Here is an 18,396-nt window from a genome sequence, read left to right on the forward strand (position 1 = left end):
CACCCTAGCCGAGGGTGCAGAGATGGGACAGGGGAGGGCTGCCGAAGGGGTCACCCGAAATCTGGCTCCGGCCCGCGGAGAACCAGGCCCCGGGTGAACCCCCGGCCGGGAATCTGGAAGTTGCTGCCCCCTCTTGCCGTCGCCAAAGGCGGGTCATTTCCTGTTTAGGAACCCGCGCGAGGCCAACGCCAGGCGTGAGTCATTGAGGCTCGGGCTGGAACCGAGAGTCATCTGAATCGAACACTCCATCGGCTGCCGAGTATTTTGCGTTCATAAATGAAACAGCGCGCTTCCATTCACTCCAGCACTCGATGACACATCCAGCGCTTGTGAGCAAGCAGCAGGACAAAAACCAAAGAGTGCATGACTAAGTGATAATAGTCACGTTTCAGACGCGGCAGGTCAGACTGTGTCACGTGCGAACCCCTTGAAAATGGAACAGATCCCCCCCACGTACGGCGTTCCATTGGTGGAATCGAGGTTGCGCCCAAACTATTCAGCTCCCGTTGAATAGCCTTCTAAATCTTGTGTGAGTATTCACTCATGGGTGCCTAAGTAATTAGTATATCATATCCTCTGATATTGCCTTGTGTGTACATGATCACTGTAATGTCTGGTCACCAACGCTCCCCCCCCCCCCACCCCCTCCCTCTTATCCAACATGAAAACCTTAAAACCTCCTTTGATGTGAAATGGTCCTCCACAGAGAAATCAGCATTGTTGCTTTGATGTCTGTTTAAGTTGTAGAGCAGCCAACTATGTGTGTACAGTATGCATGTGTGTGTGTGTGTGTGCACCATTCAGCAGAGCAGATAGAGAAGGCTGAGTGACTGTGTGTGTGTGTGGTCTCTTGGGTAGCTGTGTGTGTGGGAGTGTTGTTGAGAGATATTTTTAATTCTGTGTGTCAGCCCTCTCATCTCACTGCAAGGGAGACGTCGGAGCGAGCAGAAAAACATTTCCAGTGCAACTATTGTTTAACACACGCACGCACGCACACACACACATACACACACACAGAGACACATACACGCATCACAGAGCTAGAATCTGCCTGTTATGTCTTCGACTATGAGGCAGATTGTTCCATGTTTTTGATGGATTTCCTTTATAGTGTCTGTAAGAGAATTATACATGAACTTGATTGAAAAATTAATACGATTATACATGAATAAGAGTCTTGGAGGAATACACATGAATGATAAGGCTACTCCTCCGCGAACCAGGCCACAAAGACAAACCCAGCAGCCTCCTCGCTATATACAACCCATCCGAGAAAAGGCCGGCGATGAAAGATGTAACTTGCTAGTTAGCGGCTAACCAGTGTTCCTCAATGTAAAGACACCACAAAGGGAACGAGGGAGGGCGGAGCGCAAGGCTTGTATTGGAAAAACAAAGTCCTTTTCACTGTTCTCTTGCTGCCGAGCTGGCACCACCCGCTCTAACAATATGTCCTCCGTCCACGGAGAACGATGACGGCGATGATTCTCCCGACGGATGCCAGCGCTAATGACTTCCCTCTGTCCCCCTGGACAGAGGCGTGTGAGGACCTGCACTAGACCCGCCGGCCGCTGAAAGCCGGATTAGCGGGGATCCTGGTGGAACGGCCCAGGATGTCGCCTAAGGAACAGGACGTCAATTTTTCCGTCACTCTCCCTCTCGGTGCCACTCGGCCAACCGTGTCTCCTGCATGCGCTTCTTTAAAGAGCGCGTTATAACTACAGGCCATGTGACCCTGGTTAGATTCGAGGTGTGATGAAAAGTGTTGAAAAGGCCCTATGACCATAGCAAGAAACGATGGAAAATGACTTGCTAGACCGAGGCAGCACCTCGTTGTGTGTTTGCGCGCGTGCGCGCGTGTTTGACCGAGAGCAGCTGGTGCTCAGCCCACAGTGCACTATCGACACAGAGACCTCACGGAGTCACGAGACGATGACCCCCAGACCGGACTTCACTCATAGCCTGCCGCATCAAATATTCATCAGCGCCAAGTGTGACAGCGCCACTTACGCCCCACACACTCCGAGGCATCTATGACGAGACACCTAGACGTGTGTGCAGAGGTGTGTGTGTGTGTGTGTGTGTGCAGGGCAGGTGTGTCTGTGTGTGTCTGGAGGGTCTGTTTGTGTGCACAGGCTTGTGTGCAAATGTGGGCGTGGGCGTGGGACACGGGCACTTACACCAGACAGTTGCCGACATGAAATATTAAAGTGGCCGTATGAATTATTGATCTCAATCAATGTAAGCAGATCACAGCTCTCGGCTGGCTGTGCGAGAGCTAATGAACAGGGGGAGAAAGGGACCCATAGAAGCTCCACCGGATTCCAATAAAACACCGCAGGAAGGCGAAACATCCATGGCTCGTTCGATCGCCGCTGCGCTTCTGGCTCTCTCCGTTTGCACCAGAGTAGCCTTCCTCCTAGATGGATCTGCCTGGAGAAACCTACATTTACATTAAGCAGACGCTCGTATCCAGAGCGACTTACAGCAAGTACAGGGACAATCCCCTGAGGCAAGTAGGGTGAAGTGCCTTGCCCAAGGACACAACGTCATTTGTCACAGCCGGGAATCGATCTAGCAACCTTTCGATGACTAGCCCGATTCCCTAACCGCTCAGCCATCTGACTCCCTACCCACCTTGACGAAACACTCTCCCACGCAGCCACGGTGGCGCAGACACAGGTACGCAGGCTGACGGAGTTTCTGGCTCGCCAAAGGGGAGGGAGGTGGAGGTGTGCAGCAATCCAAGCGGACTGTACACGGAAGGGGGGGGGGGGAGCTGTACTACGCCATCCTTTTGCATAAACCGCTTCTCCTCCCGTCGGAGCCGCTCAGAATACCGAAGCCCACATTACGAGGGGAAGTTGTTTATTTCCCTAAAGACATCCCCCGAACCAGGCATTACTGTGTTAGCCGTGTTAGCGGAGCTGGTTTTCTGACCCTGGCTGTGCGGAGCCCTTGGGGTCTGCTTCCCCTGATGATTAGCATTAGCATAATTGGCTAAATGTTAGCTTGCTGCCCCCAAATGAACGCCTCTTGGCCACGAGGCCTAGCTGACATCCCGCGTAGCTCCTAGCCGAGGAAGCTTGGTTTTTGGGTTCAACCAAACCTGGGGGGACTCTATCCTTCCTCTCGAACGGCCTGGACCTCTCCTCCGACTCCTCACCCCACCGCTCCACGCAGAAATACGACACGCAGCCTCCCTCGCTCCCCTCGTCTCCGTCTAACCGTCTCCAACAACACACGGACGCAGCATGCCTGCCTGGAATACTCATTGAGGTTGACCTGTCACTTCAAATCTCCCTCTACCTCCTTCCCTCCGTCTTTACTTGCGCCTTCCTCGTCCTTCGTGACGTCTCTTATCTTATCTGTACCCCTCTTTTATCTGACCATCGCGGTCGATAGAGACTTCCTGCTGTTAATTCATTTGTTGGGGGTTGGGGGAGAGGACTGAGGGGTCTTGGGGCTCTCGATGTAAACAGTGGCACGCAGAGAAGCTTAGGAGGGCTATAAATAGAGCGATAAAGCGAGCGAGAGAGAGAAAGAGAGATAGAAAGGGAGAGCTTTGCTTACGGAATAAAAATTGCTCTCGACAGTCAGGGATTAGTGCTTCCCTGGAGGATTTTCACTCGAAAAGCCCAATCTGGGACGATTGGGCAGAGTACCAACTCGAGTCATCTTAATTCAGTTAAGCCCTGACACACGCACACACACACACACACAAACCTCTGTCACCCCACACACACATATATGTACACGCATGCACACAAACCTCTTTCACCCCCCCCCCCCCACACACACACACACACACATGTACACACATACACAAGCACACACCCAGACACATATTCATACGCTGATATACGCCTCCCGGATATTGCGTTGGAGAAAGCAGTAGCCCTTCTATGAGGAACGGGAGAGACATTCACGAGTGAAGCAGCTGATCTCGAGGTATCGTTTGTCAACAGTGCAATATGCAATGGGACAGTGGGGTTCAAAGACACAACGTGTGCGCGCTCGTGTGCGTGCCCGCGCATGGAGAGACAGGGCACTTAAAAGCCTCATTAGCAGCAGTTTAGTCAACACCTGAGCCTGCTAAGCTTGTTAAACAACAACCCTGCAGCGGGCTGCCCATAACACACACTCTCAGACGCTCCGAATATCGGACGCCATGTCACAGATACAACCAAATCATACCCGTCATGCCGTCATCATACCGTACCTGAACGCGGCATCCAAAACACGTTTAGCGTGAAATGTGATTATAGAACAACATGAAGATAACACAGATACAGTATTCACACAGCCGGTATAGGCTACTGGCTTTTCTCCCCGATTCCTATAAAACCCTGATCCGCTGTCTTTTCCACTCCTCTCCTAGCCTAGGTCTGAATTATAAATCGATAAAAGTGAGAATTGCAGGTATCCCGGAGTTTCGTGAGAAGGTATAGGCCTACGGGCCGCGAGGAGAGGTGTCAGTGGAATCACGACCGCAAGGCAATTCACTTTCAGACTTTGCCATCTTGATGAATAAAATATGACGTTCTACAATTCCAAGAAGTCGAACGATTCTCTAATTGGGAGCAGAAAGGGGAAGCTTCTGGGTCGGTCTGATGTATAACGACATACCGTGGGGGGTTGCTGGTTCGAACATCAACGGAAAAAGAAAAAACATGTTATTATAACAGTGAAATAGGGGACTGGAGGGCAAAACTGTTCAAATCTTACTAATGTCATAAAAACCCATTCTGGTTGCACCTTTGGAAACAGCTGCTTTCATTCCGAATATATATCTCCTTTATGACACCGGCCACCAGGAAGAAAAAGCAAGCCAAACATGGGAGTCGAGGTGATAATTGTCAGCAAATATTGTAGCAATATTTTGAAATGTTTGCGCACAATAAAACGGACGGGCCCTTTCCAGTAAACCAGCTAAAATGCGCACAACAAGCACTGTCTGTCTGTCATTCATAAGGTCACTTATGGACACGACAGTCGTAAAAATCCGAGGGAGGGGGACTCCCTGGTTTGGGATGAGGGGGGTGCTCAAATTTGACGTGACTTGATGACATTGACTGCTATTTACAGCTACTTAAGGCAAACCTTGTCTTTGGATTCAAACAGAGTTTGTGGTACTTCTTTTCTTAAAGGGGGTATAGCCTACTTCTGCCAGACCTAGTACCAGTCTCCCATTTAAGGCCAAATCAGGGCGATCTAATTTAGGCTGCCACCGCACAGGGGTTTATTACTGACTGCCTGTCAGCTTGCTTACATTGCATGTACATTTGTTGATTGACGGGCCAAAGGCTGAGTTTTCATGAAGAGGAAGGCCAGGTGGGAATGGGATTTCAAAATGCGGTCCATCTGATCAGACGCAAGCGGCACTTTCCTGTAACGTTTATCTCTCACGCTTTCCCTCTCACACACGGCGCCCTCCTAGATGCCTACCGCCTACACGTCAGCACTCAGGAGCGAAGCGCGCGCACACACACACACACACCGGTATATCAGCAGGAACTCACGGGGGAAAGCTGCCATGCAGAAAATGACCCTGATCACTGTCACCCATTGCTCTCTACCCTCTTCTCTCTCTGTTTCCTCTCTCTCTCTCTCTCTCTCCCCCTCTCTCTCTCTAACTCTCTCTATCTAGCTCTCTCTCTCCCCCTCTCTCTCTCTAACTCTCTCTATCTATCTCTCTCTCCCCCTCTCTCTCTCTATCTATCTCTCTCTCCCCCTCTCTCTCTCTAACTCTATCTATCTCTCTCTCTCCCCCTCTCTCTCTCTAACTCTATCTATCTCTCTCTCTCCCCCTCTCTCTCTCTCTAACTCTATCTCTCTCTCTCTCAATGACAGGCCCAGGCAGCGCCACTCAAGATTGGTGTGAAATCGCCGCTTAACAGGCGGGAAATGGGCTCTGTTATTTTTGGAGCAGAGTCACGGGAGCCCTTCACCCTCTCCCTAATGAGCAGGTGATGGAGGAAAGGGGGGGAGGGGCCACGCCAGCCCCCGCAGACAGGACACACACTCGCACGCCGACACAGGGGGACCCGTCGAAAGAGGGAGGGATGAAAAGAGAGAGGTCGAGTGGATAGGGGGGAGTCGGAGGAGAAAAGACGCGGTCGAGGCTCCTTCCGGCTACTAAGTAAATCTCAATTAGTCGATCTCCGTGTCATTAACCTCATTCGACCGCACAGCTCAACACCTGCAAATGAGCATGACAGGGATAGGCCGGGCATTGTAGAGGGGGCAGCCGTCAGCTACAAGAATAAGCCTGGGAATACAGTGCGTGCGTGTGTGCGTGAGTCTGGAGAGGGGGGGCCTGGGTGGAAGCGTCAAATACGATCCCATCTTCTCCCGGAGCAGTGTATCCCCTCTGACAGAGGCTTTAGCTGACTAACACACACGTCCTCTCCACCCACACGCGCAGTCTCACTTTGGGTGAAACTGTACTCACACATTCGGAACCCAAACTGCAATCAAGTGCACATTGTATGGGGGGAGAAAAAAGACTCAAAGGCGTTTGTCAGAACACAAGTTTAATTTTTTCGGATGGAACGGCTGTTCGCCCAACCATCCGCCATTTTGCCCGCGCTCACGCACAACAACACACTTGTACGGCTACAGTTGATTATTGCCTTTACGAGAGCCATCTCATCAACAAAACGATTCCATATGTTTCACCAAGTAGCTATTGGTTCACTTGTTCATGTACAACGTCAACCGTGAAGTATCGGTTTTGGGGGTGGTGGGTAGGTGGTGTGGGACGAACCCTCGTCTTAACCCGCAGGGCCTAAAACAAGAGCGCACCGTGCAAACCTACAGTGCCTTCCAACCCTCCGAGACAACACCGTCCTCTGGAGTTAAGCTTGAAATCAAATCTGGAGACGGAGAAGACAGCTAAGCACTGCCCCCTACTGCCGGGAAAGAACACCTGCAACTCAAACTTGTAACCCATCCAGCAAAGTCAAGTGCAAATGGTGCTGGAATTGTGCTGATTAGGACCCCGGGGCTCTTCGTGTAACTAGTTCATTGGCCTTGTAAATGATGCACCATTGATTGGAATCTATTTTGAAGTGCACTACTCTAAGGGGAGTGTTTCGACTGACAAATGTGTTTGGCTAGGGCATACATTCACAACGGTGCATTCCATCGAAGGAGGTGCATCAGAACAAAGTCTGGTCTGTGGAGAAGTGCGCTGTGCCTGGCGCTAGGAGACACACGTGGCTTCTGTGGGGAGGGAAGCCTCTCTCTCTCTCTCTGTGTCTCTCTCTCTGTCTCTCTCTCTGTCTCTCTCTCTGTCTCTCTCTCTCTCTCTCTCTCTCTCTCTCTCTCTCTCTCTCTCTCTCTCTCTCTCTGTCCGTCCCTCCCTTCGTCTCTGTCTCTCTCTCTCGCTCTCTCTCTCTCTCCCTCACTCACTCTCTCACATCTCTCTCTCTCTTACTCCCTTCCTGCCTCCCTACCTCTCGCTCTCACTCCCTCCATCCATCCCTCTCCCCTACCTACCTACCTACCTCCCTCCCTCCCGCTCCCTCCCTCCCTCAGATGAGCTCCGTCTCGTGTCGCTCCAGTGCCGGAGGCAGGGTGGTCCCACAGGGGCCGTGGAAGTGGAACCTGCAACCCCCCCAAAAAAACACACACCCATACTTCACGTTGCGTAGGCATTGGAGTTTGTGTATTCGCTCGGGGGCGGAACAACATGAGTGTGCGTCGTGAGGATGTGCGTGTCTTACTTGAAGCGCATGGTGGCCGGGGTGTTCTCCATGTTGAACTCAGCCACGGGAACGCCCCGGTGTGCCACCTGGGGGGCAAACATGGCGGCTGGATACACGATGGAGGAGGTGCCCACCTGCGGGACACAGACAGCACCACACGCTTTGTATCGGGGAGGGAGGGAGGGAGGGAGGGAGGGAGGGAGGGAGGGAGGGAGGGAGGGAGGGAGGGAGGGAGGGAGGGAGGGAGGGAGGGAGGGAGGGAGGGAGGGAGGGAGGGAGGGAGGGAGGGAGGGAGGGAGGGAGGGAGGGAGGGAGGGAGGGAGGGAGGGAGGGAGGGAGGGAGGGAGGGAGGGAGGGAGGGAGGGAGGGAGGGAAGAGAGAGACAGAGATGAAGAGAGACGAAGAGATGGGGGCGAGAGAGAGAAAGAGGGACATAGAGAGAGATAAAGAGAGGGGGAAGAGAGAGAGGGAAAGAGGGAGAGATAAAGAAAGGGGGGGGGGGGTGAACACTCCTCACAGTACACTCACCACCAGGCAGAGGTCACAGCACTCCAGCTCCTCCTCCACCTGCGTGAGGATGTCCGAATCCAGCGTCTCTCCGAACCAAACCACCGCCGGCCTGAGAAGACCACGACAGCCCTCCTGCTCACACCTGTTTTCCACACACGCCCGTAAACACACACAAACCCACGCACACAAACACACACACACTGGTATCTCTCCTGCCAACAGCAGTACTGATGATGTGTCTGTAAGATACTTGTCCCACCTGGGAAGGTCATTCACAGGAATTTGAGCGTCACTGGTTTCCGGGTCAGGAGCACTAAAGGGAAAAACAAAAAAGAAAGCCATGGCACAAAACATCATGGTATTAAAATAGTTATAGTTCACCAACATATCGGGGGGGGGGGGGGGTATTGTGCTATTAGAGGGGCCAGTTACAGGACATAAGAAATGATCAGCTTATTTCGCCAAGTAAGTTTACACAAACAAGGAATTTACTGTTGCAGGAAGGTGCATACAATAAACATATAAGAATCGTAAATATAAATATAGCTGCAAGCAGCAATGAGGAGGCCAAGCAGATCTAATGACCACAAAACATCCTCAGAACATGGTTCTGAGAACATGTAGCAAGTTTGGTGTGAATCCATCAAAGATTTGCTGAGATACGACCCAACTTCCTGTTTGGCGGCTTTGCTGACAATTTTGACTAGCTTTACCGGACAAACGGTTTCGAAAATCAAAAAAACAATGTGATAACTGTAGTTATTTATTGTTGTCACGTCGTTGACTTCACTGCTTTGCAGGCCAAAGGCCATGTTTGTAACTATACAGACTCTACATTTAGGGGGACACAAGGGGTTCCACGCTTGTTCTCACAGGGGCACTGCGAAATACAAGACAAGTGATGTTCAAACCCCTGAGTGTGAACCCTCACCCCTTGCCCTCCAGTGCAGCACAGATTGGGCTCTTGTGATTGGCTCCTTCATGGCCACAGCTCATACAGCGGGTTCGAAACAGGCTGCCTGCAGAGGGGCCAATCAGAGGACAGAAACAGGCATGGCGTGACCAAACCATACAGACATATCGACAACGACCAAGGACGAACTCCTGGAAACACAAAAGGAAGAATACGGGTCCTCGTGTCAAATCCAGTCTACAGTCTATTCAACCGACAGTCTACGATATCATGAACGCACAGAACAGGGAAAAATAACGACAAAAGAAGAAAACAGAAAAGTTGAAAGCGTGAGGTCCGGTTACCGTGGATCTCGAGGACGTGGTTGGAACCGGCGCGGCGGTGAAGCTCGTCGATGTTCTGGGTGATGACGGTGACCTTCCGACCCTGCTTGCTGAGACGGGCCTGGCATTCGGCGATGGCTAAGTGGGCCGGGTTGGGGCTCTTCGTCAGCATCACTTCTCGCCGGTAGTGATAGAACTCCCAGACTCTGGACGGGTTCCGAGAGAAGGCCTCGGGAGTGGCCAGGTCCTGTCGGAGAGGGAGGGAGAGGAGAAAGAGATGGGACGCGCCAGAGACACGTTTGAGGAGAGATCCAGTTAGCGAAAGAAGGAAACCAATAACGGGTGTGTCTTTTTGTGTTTGTTTACCTGTGCTTGCCATTTTCGCCAGTAGCCCCCCTCCCCTCTGAATGTGGGCACGCCACTCTCAGCACTGACCCCTGCGCCGGTCAGGATTGCTACATGCTTGGCTTTGGAGAAGATCTCTCGAAAGGCTGCCAGATCTGTAAGCACATACACCAACAGCATTTATCCTAAAATGCCTATCGGGTCACACTACAGAACAAAATGTTTCTTGACTGAGTGTGTGTCCGTACCTGAGCTGGGCCGAGCCATGTCTTGTGGACTGGGTGCTCTGAGACGGGCAAATAACAGGTGTGACGTTATGCCCCTGCAGGTGAACTGGCGAACAATCATTAGGGGTTAACTCAGGGCTGGATGAGAGAAAAGGCGAAAAATAACGATTTTTAATCCGTGGTGAGACACTGAATACATTATAAATAGTCTAAGATGCTCCAAAATAACGACGCTTCTTAACAGATAGCTAATAGTTATGTAGCTAGTTAGTTAGCTTTCTGGCCAACCCTACATTGTCATTGAACCGCTGAACACGAATGACTCTCCTGACACCAGGGATAATGATTAATAGACACTTGGGCATACATTAAAATGCGAACGCATACATGTAATATGAGCACCAAAAACATGTGAATGTATTGTCTGGCTACGGATAGCAGTGTTAGCTAAATACTACTACCTTAGATCAATAGATTGGTTATACCAAAGCCAGCTGCTAGTCTTTAGCTTTCTAGCTAACTTGCAGTCCGTTCTTTATCGCACCTAACTCCAATAACAAGCTTGCGACATTAAGCATACAGTTGCATGTAGATCAGAATCTATAGCCTATATTTATGTTTGGTAGGTGATAACTTTATGAGTTGCTAGCCAAATGCTGAAGCCTTACTGTGCCGTACACCTTTTGGAAACAGAAACCACTAAATAGTAGAGGAGGGTATTTTGAAAGATTCCACACCGTTGGGTCAGCCAAAAGAATAGTCCAACTTGACGTTCACCTTGTGTTACTACTTTGAATTACTACCTGTCAATGACTATTTATATCGCTAGTACCGTAGTATGAAGAAACTAGCCAACCAAATGAGTGCGCTGCAAAGGGCAACATGCTAAATAATAGCTAAATGAATCGTGTTGGCCACCAGATGGAGTGGTTGGGTAATATTTTGATCCTACAGTAGGTAAGATATAGATATTTAGACATAGAGATAGATCTTTTCTTTTTGGTTTTCATTTAGTAAGTCGGTAGTTCAGGCAGTTCCTCAAATTTTGTTCATGTAGGCCTAATGTTAAGCTTAATGTAGTTGACCTGCCTGCCAAGTCAAAGTATGTAGATGTTAGGTTAGATCTAGACAGCGGCCAACATCTGCAAGCAAGCCTGTAGTTACATAAAATTAGAAAGGACTATTTTGAATACCAGCGTCCCACCACAGTAAATAGTCAACCTGAAATTAAAATAGCCTATGTGATAGTCTAGGTGCCAGGAGACGTAGAAAGCTGAAATATGCCTTTGGCCTATAGTACTGACTGTTTTAAGTGGAGTGGAATGGGCCATACACTTTATGTGCGCATTTGTGTCAGAGAGAAATAAAGATCGAAAAATACTCAGTTTAGTCTCTCTCCCCCCCCCCCTTTCTCTCTCTCTCTCTCTCTCTCTCTCTCTCTCTCTCTCTCTCTCTCTCTCTCTCTCTCTCTCTCTCTCTCTCTCTCACACACACACACACACACACATACTCTTTTCATCATCTCCCTCTCATGATCGCCCGCCCCTCCTACGCTGTCTGACCGTGTATGAGCGGCGGCGCCGAGTCTCGCGCAGTTCTGCCGGTCGCCAGTGCACTACCCGGGCGAAATATAGATGGCTGCGGCTCCGGAGAGTGAGATAGACCGTCGGCCGATCCGGAGAGCCCGGTCCAAGAGCGACACTCCTTACATAAACGAGGCACGGCTCTCTCTGCACCTGGAGACAGGTAGGCATCACGTAGCCTATTGACTCCGACATGTCTGCGTTGTCCGCTAAATGTGGATCTGCTTTGACCTGTAATGAGGCGTATGATGGCAAATCTATATCTTCCAGAGAAAAATGGTCATTATGATTAACAGTCTAAAATGGTGCTTGCCTTATTCAAATATGTTGCCTAGCTGACGTGATTTGGTGACCAGGATATGTACAGTGACTCATGCATTGTGACTGAGCAAATCCTCAGTTCAGTACCCTTTTGGGAATATGCGTAACTATTGAGAATGAGGTTATCTTCTTGAGTTGTAGGCTGTGACAAAGCACGTTTTTTCTGGATCTATACTGGGTCTACGACACAGCCGAGACATCAGCGTTGCATCAAGACTAGAAGAATATTATTTTGGGTTGCACATTTTTACTGCAATTGCTTTCACCTATAGGCTGCTCACTGGTAAGGAAATACAGTTGGACTTGTTCTACTAATAGTTTTTGCATGTAGCACAGTGCTCCTGCAAGCCTACTTGGGCAAGATGGAAACAGGAAAGATAAGTTCGCCATCGTTGGCTTGTCGGAGAACCATGTTTCTATAGTTACCATGGTGATTTTCTCTTTTAATGATGGAAGCGAGTAATAACGCACAACCTTTGCTTTGCCTGTCTTCGGGCTACTTGTAAATGCAAACTACGGATATTGTCACGGTGCAATTCAATTTTCTAAAACCACGCTGTTCTGTGCAGCCTACAACCTGACAAATGCAAAGCCGCGTCCCTTGCGGAGCTGTCCACCATCGAGGTGCTGAATAATGCCACTGACCAGGAACGCAGTCAGTTCAATGGCAGCAGATTTACGTGGAATTCGAAGCTGCAATCGATCCTCACATTGCTCCACACGCGTCTAATGTGTATCTATATTTGATGGTCTACACACAGGCAAGCTGTATAGCGTCTGTGTCATATCCCCCACCCCGATGTGACAAATCCTAGTCACATGGTGTTGAGGGTAGACCTTATTTTCCATCTCGGACTGATGCCAACTCCGAGTCTAGAGACCTTACGCCTCCATTGTTCTGTGCCTGCACCGTCCTGGCATTTTAACGACGGATTTTATTATAATGACTTCTGCATTGCTGAAGACATGGAGCTAACAGCCAGATGTAGGTTTTCTCATGGACATGTTCATGGACTCTGTCTCTCCGTGTTGCTTTAGAGATCGCTTCTTTTTCATGGTTAAGAGCCGTTAATTACCGGTGGTCGGCGGGCCCACTGTCTGGTTCTTGTTCGTATGTTTATGTTTCCTTTTTCCTGAATCCACATCTTCCTTTGATGTGGGTGAGTGTGTCCCAGTGCACGGTTAGCTCTAATGACCGTGCAATCCCCCACACTAAGCGTGTTTGTGTGTGTGCGGGTTTGGGATTGGGCGCATCAAGAAGCAAAGCAAATCTCAATACGGTTTGGCCATCTGATCATCTTTGTACGTGGTGAATTTCATACTCTCATATGGCATTCTCTCTCTTTCTCCTTTTATTTTTTTTTACTATCCAGCCCAATGTGGAACACAGCTGGAAACAAGGTCAATTGGGTGAGAGCTTAGCATTGTCCCCATAGACCAATATCTCTCAACACAGTCATTATCCTCCTCTCAGAGTAAACAGAATGAGACTTCAATAAGAGCAGGAGAGAGGGAGAGAGAGAGTCTTAGTTAAATAAGCCTCTCAAACAGCATCGTGAGATGGTGATAATGAAATGAAAACGGCAGCCTCTTTTATACGATATTGATAGTCGACCAGAGCTGATGTTATTAGGAACCACAACACGAGACGAGCTGTGATCTGTTGAGCGTGCTTGCTTTATGGGGGACGTCCAGACAGTATGTTTTTCCGGCTTCTTGAACATCCTATTCGAGAGGGAATTGCTGCGTTTGAACACAAGGGCCACTCCAGCAGGCACCTCACACAACTGACACGTGCACGCACACACACACACACACATACCCTTTCTCTCCTTCTCCCATTTTCACAAACAGTCGCATAGTTCCCAAACACAGCGACGTACACACCTATTGTCCTGTCGACACGTCGACACTTTGCCCGACTTTGAGGAGGATGCATCGACTGTGTTTACCTGGGCAGAATATAAACGCAGGAAACAGGAAGTGCGACTCTGGTCTGCAATGCAGAGGAACACATCCACTGCTCCGATCCTCACTCCTTCCCAGAGCCTAAAAAGACCCCCTCTCTCCAAACTCCAAGACCCCCGTCTCACAGAAGACACCCAGACTCCAAAACCTTCGCTGAGACAGACGCTTCACCGATACAGGATTTATGAACCCCGCACACCCAAACTTCGACCTGGCGTGTGATGTCATGGGATGACGTGAAGACCAGCGCTGGCTTCTGCCACTGTCTGGAGCAGATGCCATCGACCCTGGGAGGACCGACAGGGAGAGGAGAAGAGCAGGAGGGCCCACTGTAGATTGATGCTCCGCGCTGTTTGTCCGTGCGCGCACGCGCGCGCGCACACACACACACGTACACACTCCGGTATACACACACACATGTACACACTCCGGCATACACACGCACAGACACGTACACACACGCAGACACACGCGCACACGCACATCCACTGCTGGCTGTGTCCCTGCCACTTTGCATTTAGCTCAACAGAAGCCTGCGAGAGTGTCGTGACGGAGAAAAGCGAGGGCGTAGGGGAACGCAGTCTCCGTATCGCTCCCTTCCTTTCATCTCTATTGTCCTTTCGAAGAGCATTGTATCCTGGCACTGCCCCAGGGTGTCTGGGAGATGTAGTCCAGGCAGCCAATGTACGCAGTCAGAAAGGAAAGACAGCGGGACTTCAAAGCCCAAGTGCTTACGATATGGCCACGTGGCCGCTGCCATGCATTGCCGACGGAAAACCGCGTCCGCTCTCAACGAAAAGGGTCGCGTCGATAACATTTTTGGGAACAAGAGTCGCCCGCCATGGAACGGCGTTGGGGGGTCGCGGGCAAGGGATGGGGGGAGGGAAGGAGGGGTGCCTGGAGGGGTATCAGTAGGAGTGAAAAGATCCTCCCCCAATTTGTGTTTTGGGTGGTGCCCATGCTGTTAGGTGTTACCGGTTCCCCCCAACCGAACCCGCCATCCACCTTGTGACCCAACAGCGCCTAGATCGCCGGAAAAACCACGCCAGACACCCCCCATACTCATCTTTTCCGTTTGGAACGAACGACTGCAGGACTCAAACGACACCTTCCAGAGCTGGCCTGATCCATCTACATGCCCAACCTGTCTGCCCGCCTGTTCCTGCCAATCCAGCCAGAGGAATAACTCAGCACGTTCGTATAGCACTCGAGAACCAGACGCCTTCCCTCCCCCGCTCACGCCGAGACGACGAACCAATGAGGATCTGCGCGTCGGGTCGAGTCGCGGAAGCACGCAGGTGGCCCGAATCGTTAGACGAGGGGGCTGAGAGATGTGGAGGACGCTTCCAACGGGTCAGGCGTCTCTCCGTATCCGTCGCCGAGATCAAGAGCGCTACGTCATCACCGCCCCCCTGTCTGGCGCGCGCTCGCAGCTCCGAGACAAAATTAGCATTGCCGCGGACCACTGCGGGGGTTACTCATCTCTCAGGGCGCTTCGTGCAGACGGGTGAGGAATAGGAAGTGTGCGTCGTCGAAGCCTAATGGACAGCTGTGGTGGACTTGGGTGGAGGAACAGGGGGAGAGAGTAGGCTGGTTACTGGCTGTCGGATGTTGGGTTTGCAGGCTGGGAGGGGACGGTGCTGGCTTCAAGGAGGCCATGACTCAGACGAAGGGGCTCTGGCATCATAGCTACAGCTTTGTTCAAATAACAGAGACCCATCCTCGTGTTGCATGCAAACAGCCTGGCCCTGCTGTAAACACACACACTCACACGCAAACACCCCACGCGCATGTGAGAGGTCGCTCGAGGGTCACTCCCTCTCTCACAGACACTATCGCTCGATTTTCTTGTTTCACGTTATCGGAATGCTCAGTAGTATTCTTGTTGGTCTTTACAAACCCTATGCGTCACACCTTACATAACAATGCCCCTATACCATACTGATATATACATTTCTACACCGATCCAAGCCCGCATTGGAATCTGAATCAAATCCATTTTGAAAAGATTAGGGAAAAAACTCCAATGTCTTTCAAGCCTGCCTGCTGCACCTCATCCCGTATGTTTTTTCCCAAATATACTATTTCATTTGCAGACGTCAAATATACAGCAAGTCAATGTTGATTCACGGTTGCACCACAGTCACATTGCACTCGTACGGAGTTGGGATCCGGTTCGTGTCCAGGGTTGGTACGGACTACGTGGCTAGACCTCGTTTAGCGCAGTAAGCATGCCTGTATCCACTAATACTGTGCTGTGCCCTTAAGCACCAACGCTGTCTGCTCTCTCTAACCCAGTGCGTCTGCACTAAAGTGACAGGCACACCTGTCGAGTGGAGGGTGTGGGCGATGGGTATGCGTGCACGCGCCCGCGATGACATCGGACCCGTCTTCCCCTTCGTGTTGCAGGGTGTGTGTGGGTGTGTGTTCCGCCCGCGCGCCGCAAGCTCCGGCCCCCTGCTCCGCGGTGTGTGTCGGAGAGACCCAACGTGACAGACACACTCAGGCGCGAGGTCTCTTTTTCTCCCAGCGGCAGCGAGAGCGAGACCCTGCCAAAGCCCTCGGCACCCACCCGGTGCTCGTCACACGGCCCGGGTGTGTGCGTACCATACGTGCCGTTTCTGCTTGTGGCGCGCGAGCGCCAGAGTACGCCTCCATGTACGCTTTCGTGTCAAACGCGTCCGCGCGCGCGTGTGTGCATGCTGTATGTGCGTGTGTACTGTACGTGCACAAACACCCCCCCCCCCCCCCCCCCTACATTACTGTTCCTCTCAGCTGTGTGTGTTTTTCTTCTTCTTCTCTCCACCGGTGTTACAGAAGTACTGCATGAGTCATTGCGGCAGTCTGAACAGAGCCGGGGGTCAAAACACACGACAGAGCGACGGAGCCGTCTCACTGGTATCTCACTTGACAGACTATTTGCCGGGTGCTGTGCCATAACACGCATTTGGCACCTACGCCCACACAGAGAGAGAGAGACGCAGACTCTCCCAGGCCGTTCTCTCCTCTCGAGCACCGTGTCCAACGTGTAAAAAAAAGGGTTGGAGGTTCGATAGGTACCGCGTGCAGTTAGCGTTCAACGGACTCGGCCACTTTGACCGAAGGTCTTAGCTGTTCACAGAGCACGTTATTGCTGATTGTGGCCACTCGATAACTGGTCTGTCTGTGTTGGATTCTGTTTGTCTCGGCTCCAGGTTCCCTTGGTCCGCCTCTGAGGAAACATCCCTATACTCTCTTCCCAGAAGTGGGAACTGGGAACACTCTTCCCAGTTCCCAGAACTGGGAAAAGAGTGTCTCTGTGTAACTCTGCCTCTCTCTGTTTCTGTATGTCTCTCTGTCTCTCTCTGTGTCTCTCTATGTCTCTTTATCTGTGTCTCTCTCTGGCTCTCTCTCTCTGTGTCTCTCTATGTCTCTCTATCCATCTGTCTCTCTCCGTCTCTCTGTCAGTGTCTCTCTCTCTGTATGTCTCTGTCTCTGTCTCTATCTCTCTCTCTCTCTCTCTCTCTCTCTCTCTCTCTCTCTCTCTCTCTCTCTCAGTGCTACACAGACCTGGCACAGTACAAGAAGCATCGGCTAAATTTAGACTCCTGTATTGTAATACTCTGGCTGACTTACCACCCCTAAGACCTCTGCGAAGCCGAACAACAAGAGACGCCACGACTGTTTGGTTCGCCGGTTTCGCGGAATTGGGGCAACATTGCTAATCCCAGGTGTGAAATGGATATGTGCGCTTTGCGCTTTTTGCGGCTCTATTCACTGAGTGCTATCGATCAGAGCCAAACCCGTTTTTTGAATTGGGGGGGGGGGGCTCGTAAGAGTTAGGGGACCCCCCTCCACACACACACACACACTATTGGGGACCCCCCCCCCCCCAAGACATATTACACATTTTGAACATTGTGCACCCCCCACCCCTAACCCCCCCCCCCCCACACACACACACACACACACACCCCAAGCGTGGGAAGGGAAAGCAGTATGTCTCGTTCTCTTCCGGAACTTGACGGATTTCTCTGTGTGGGGCCCGGCGCCTCTCAGATTGTGCTTGTTCTCTCCGCAGAGGGAATCTAAGGGAGCCGTGAGTCATTGTCTGTTTCACAGTCAGCATGTGGAGGTGGGGGGGCTGGAGGCGAGGGGTGGTGGGGGGGGGGGTCGGTAGGGGGCTTTGTTCCACGCTGTTGTGTAATATTGTAGCCAACACATGTAAAAGCTCACAGATACAAGCTCACACTTACACGAACGTATGTAAAATACGGTACATGTTATGCCTGCATGTATACGATTCATCGACACAAACGCACTGTGCGCCCGTGTATGCACTCACCCCAGACACACACACTGCACACGCTCACACAGGTTGCTCGGGTTCACCATGCGGTCCACCATCTGACCTTACAACGATGGGGGGGGAGGGGGATTACAGAATGAGTCAGCTATGATGAAGGCTGCGTGTGTGTGTGTGGAGGGGAGGGGGGGGGGGGTGGTGCTCGCTTTGTG

General features: G+C 51.2%; 1 protein-coding gene across 3 annotated transcripts; it reads right to left on the reverse strand.

Annotated features, from left to right (window-relative positions):
• Nucleotides 1-6,516: 6,516 nt before the first annotated feature.
• Nucleotides 6,517-11,910, reverse strand: sirt5 (sirtuin 5). Of its 3 annotated transcripts, none has more exons than XM_084693177.1 (9): nt 11,590-11,910; nt 10,049-10,165; nt 9,822-9,955; nt 9,477-9,702; nt 9,151-9,238; nt 8,479-8,532; nt 8,238-8,361; nt 7,728-7,843; nt 6,517-7,608 (listed from the first exon to the last, which is right to left on the reverse strand). In XM_084693177.1, the coding sequence occupies exons 2-9, from the start codon at nt 10,146-10,148 to the stop codon at nt 7,536-7,538; spliced, it is 915 nt and encodes a 304-aa protein (XP_084549303.1). In that variant the 5' UTR covers nt 10,149-10,165; nt 11,590-11,910; the 3' UTR covers nt 6,517-7,535. The 3 variants fall into 3 exon arrangements, with proteins under 3 accessions (XP_084549303.1, XP_084549302.1, XP_084549301.1); XM_084693176.1 differs by lacking the exon at nt 11,590-11,910 and adding an exon at nt 10,696-10,940; XM_084693175.1 differs by lacking the exon at nt 11,590-11,910 and adding an exon at nt 10,765-10,939.
• Nucleotides 11,911-18,396: the final 6,486 nt, after the last annotated feature.

Source organism: Hypomesus nipponensis, chromosome 26 (assembly GCF_054491055.1).
Source record: "Hypomesus nipponensis isolate SF chromosome 26, ASM5449105v1, whole genome shotgun sequence".
In the NCBI taxonomy this organism is placed as follows: Eukaryota; Metazoa; Chordata; class Actinopteri; order Osmeriformes; family Osmeridae; genus Hypomesus; species Hypomesus nipponensis.

What these genes read in the sequence shown, in the direction of transcription:
- sirt5 (XM_084693177.1), bottom strand. Translation starts at nt 10,148, where the DNA reads ATGATTGTTCGCCAGTTCACCTGCAGGGGCATAACGTCACACCTGTTA. An exon ending in CCACGTCCTCGAGATCCACG is followed by an intron (nt 9,239 to 9,476) that starts GTAACCGGACCT and finishes GCCCCTCTGCAG; the next exon opens with GCAGCCTGTTTCGAACCCGC. An exon ending in CCTGTGAATGACCTTCCCAG is followed by an intron (nt 8,362 to 8,478) that starts GTGGGACAAGTA and finishes TGTGGAAAACAG; the next exon opens with GTGTGAGCAGGAGGGCTGTC.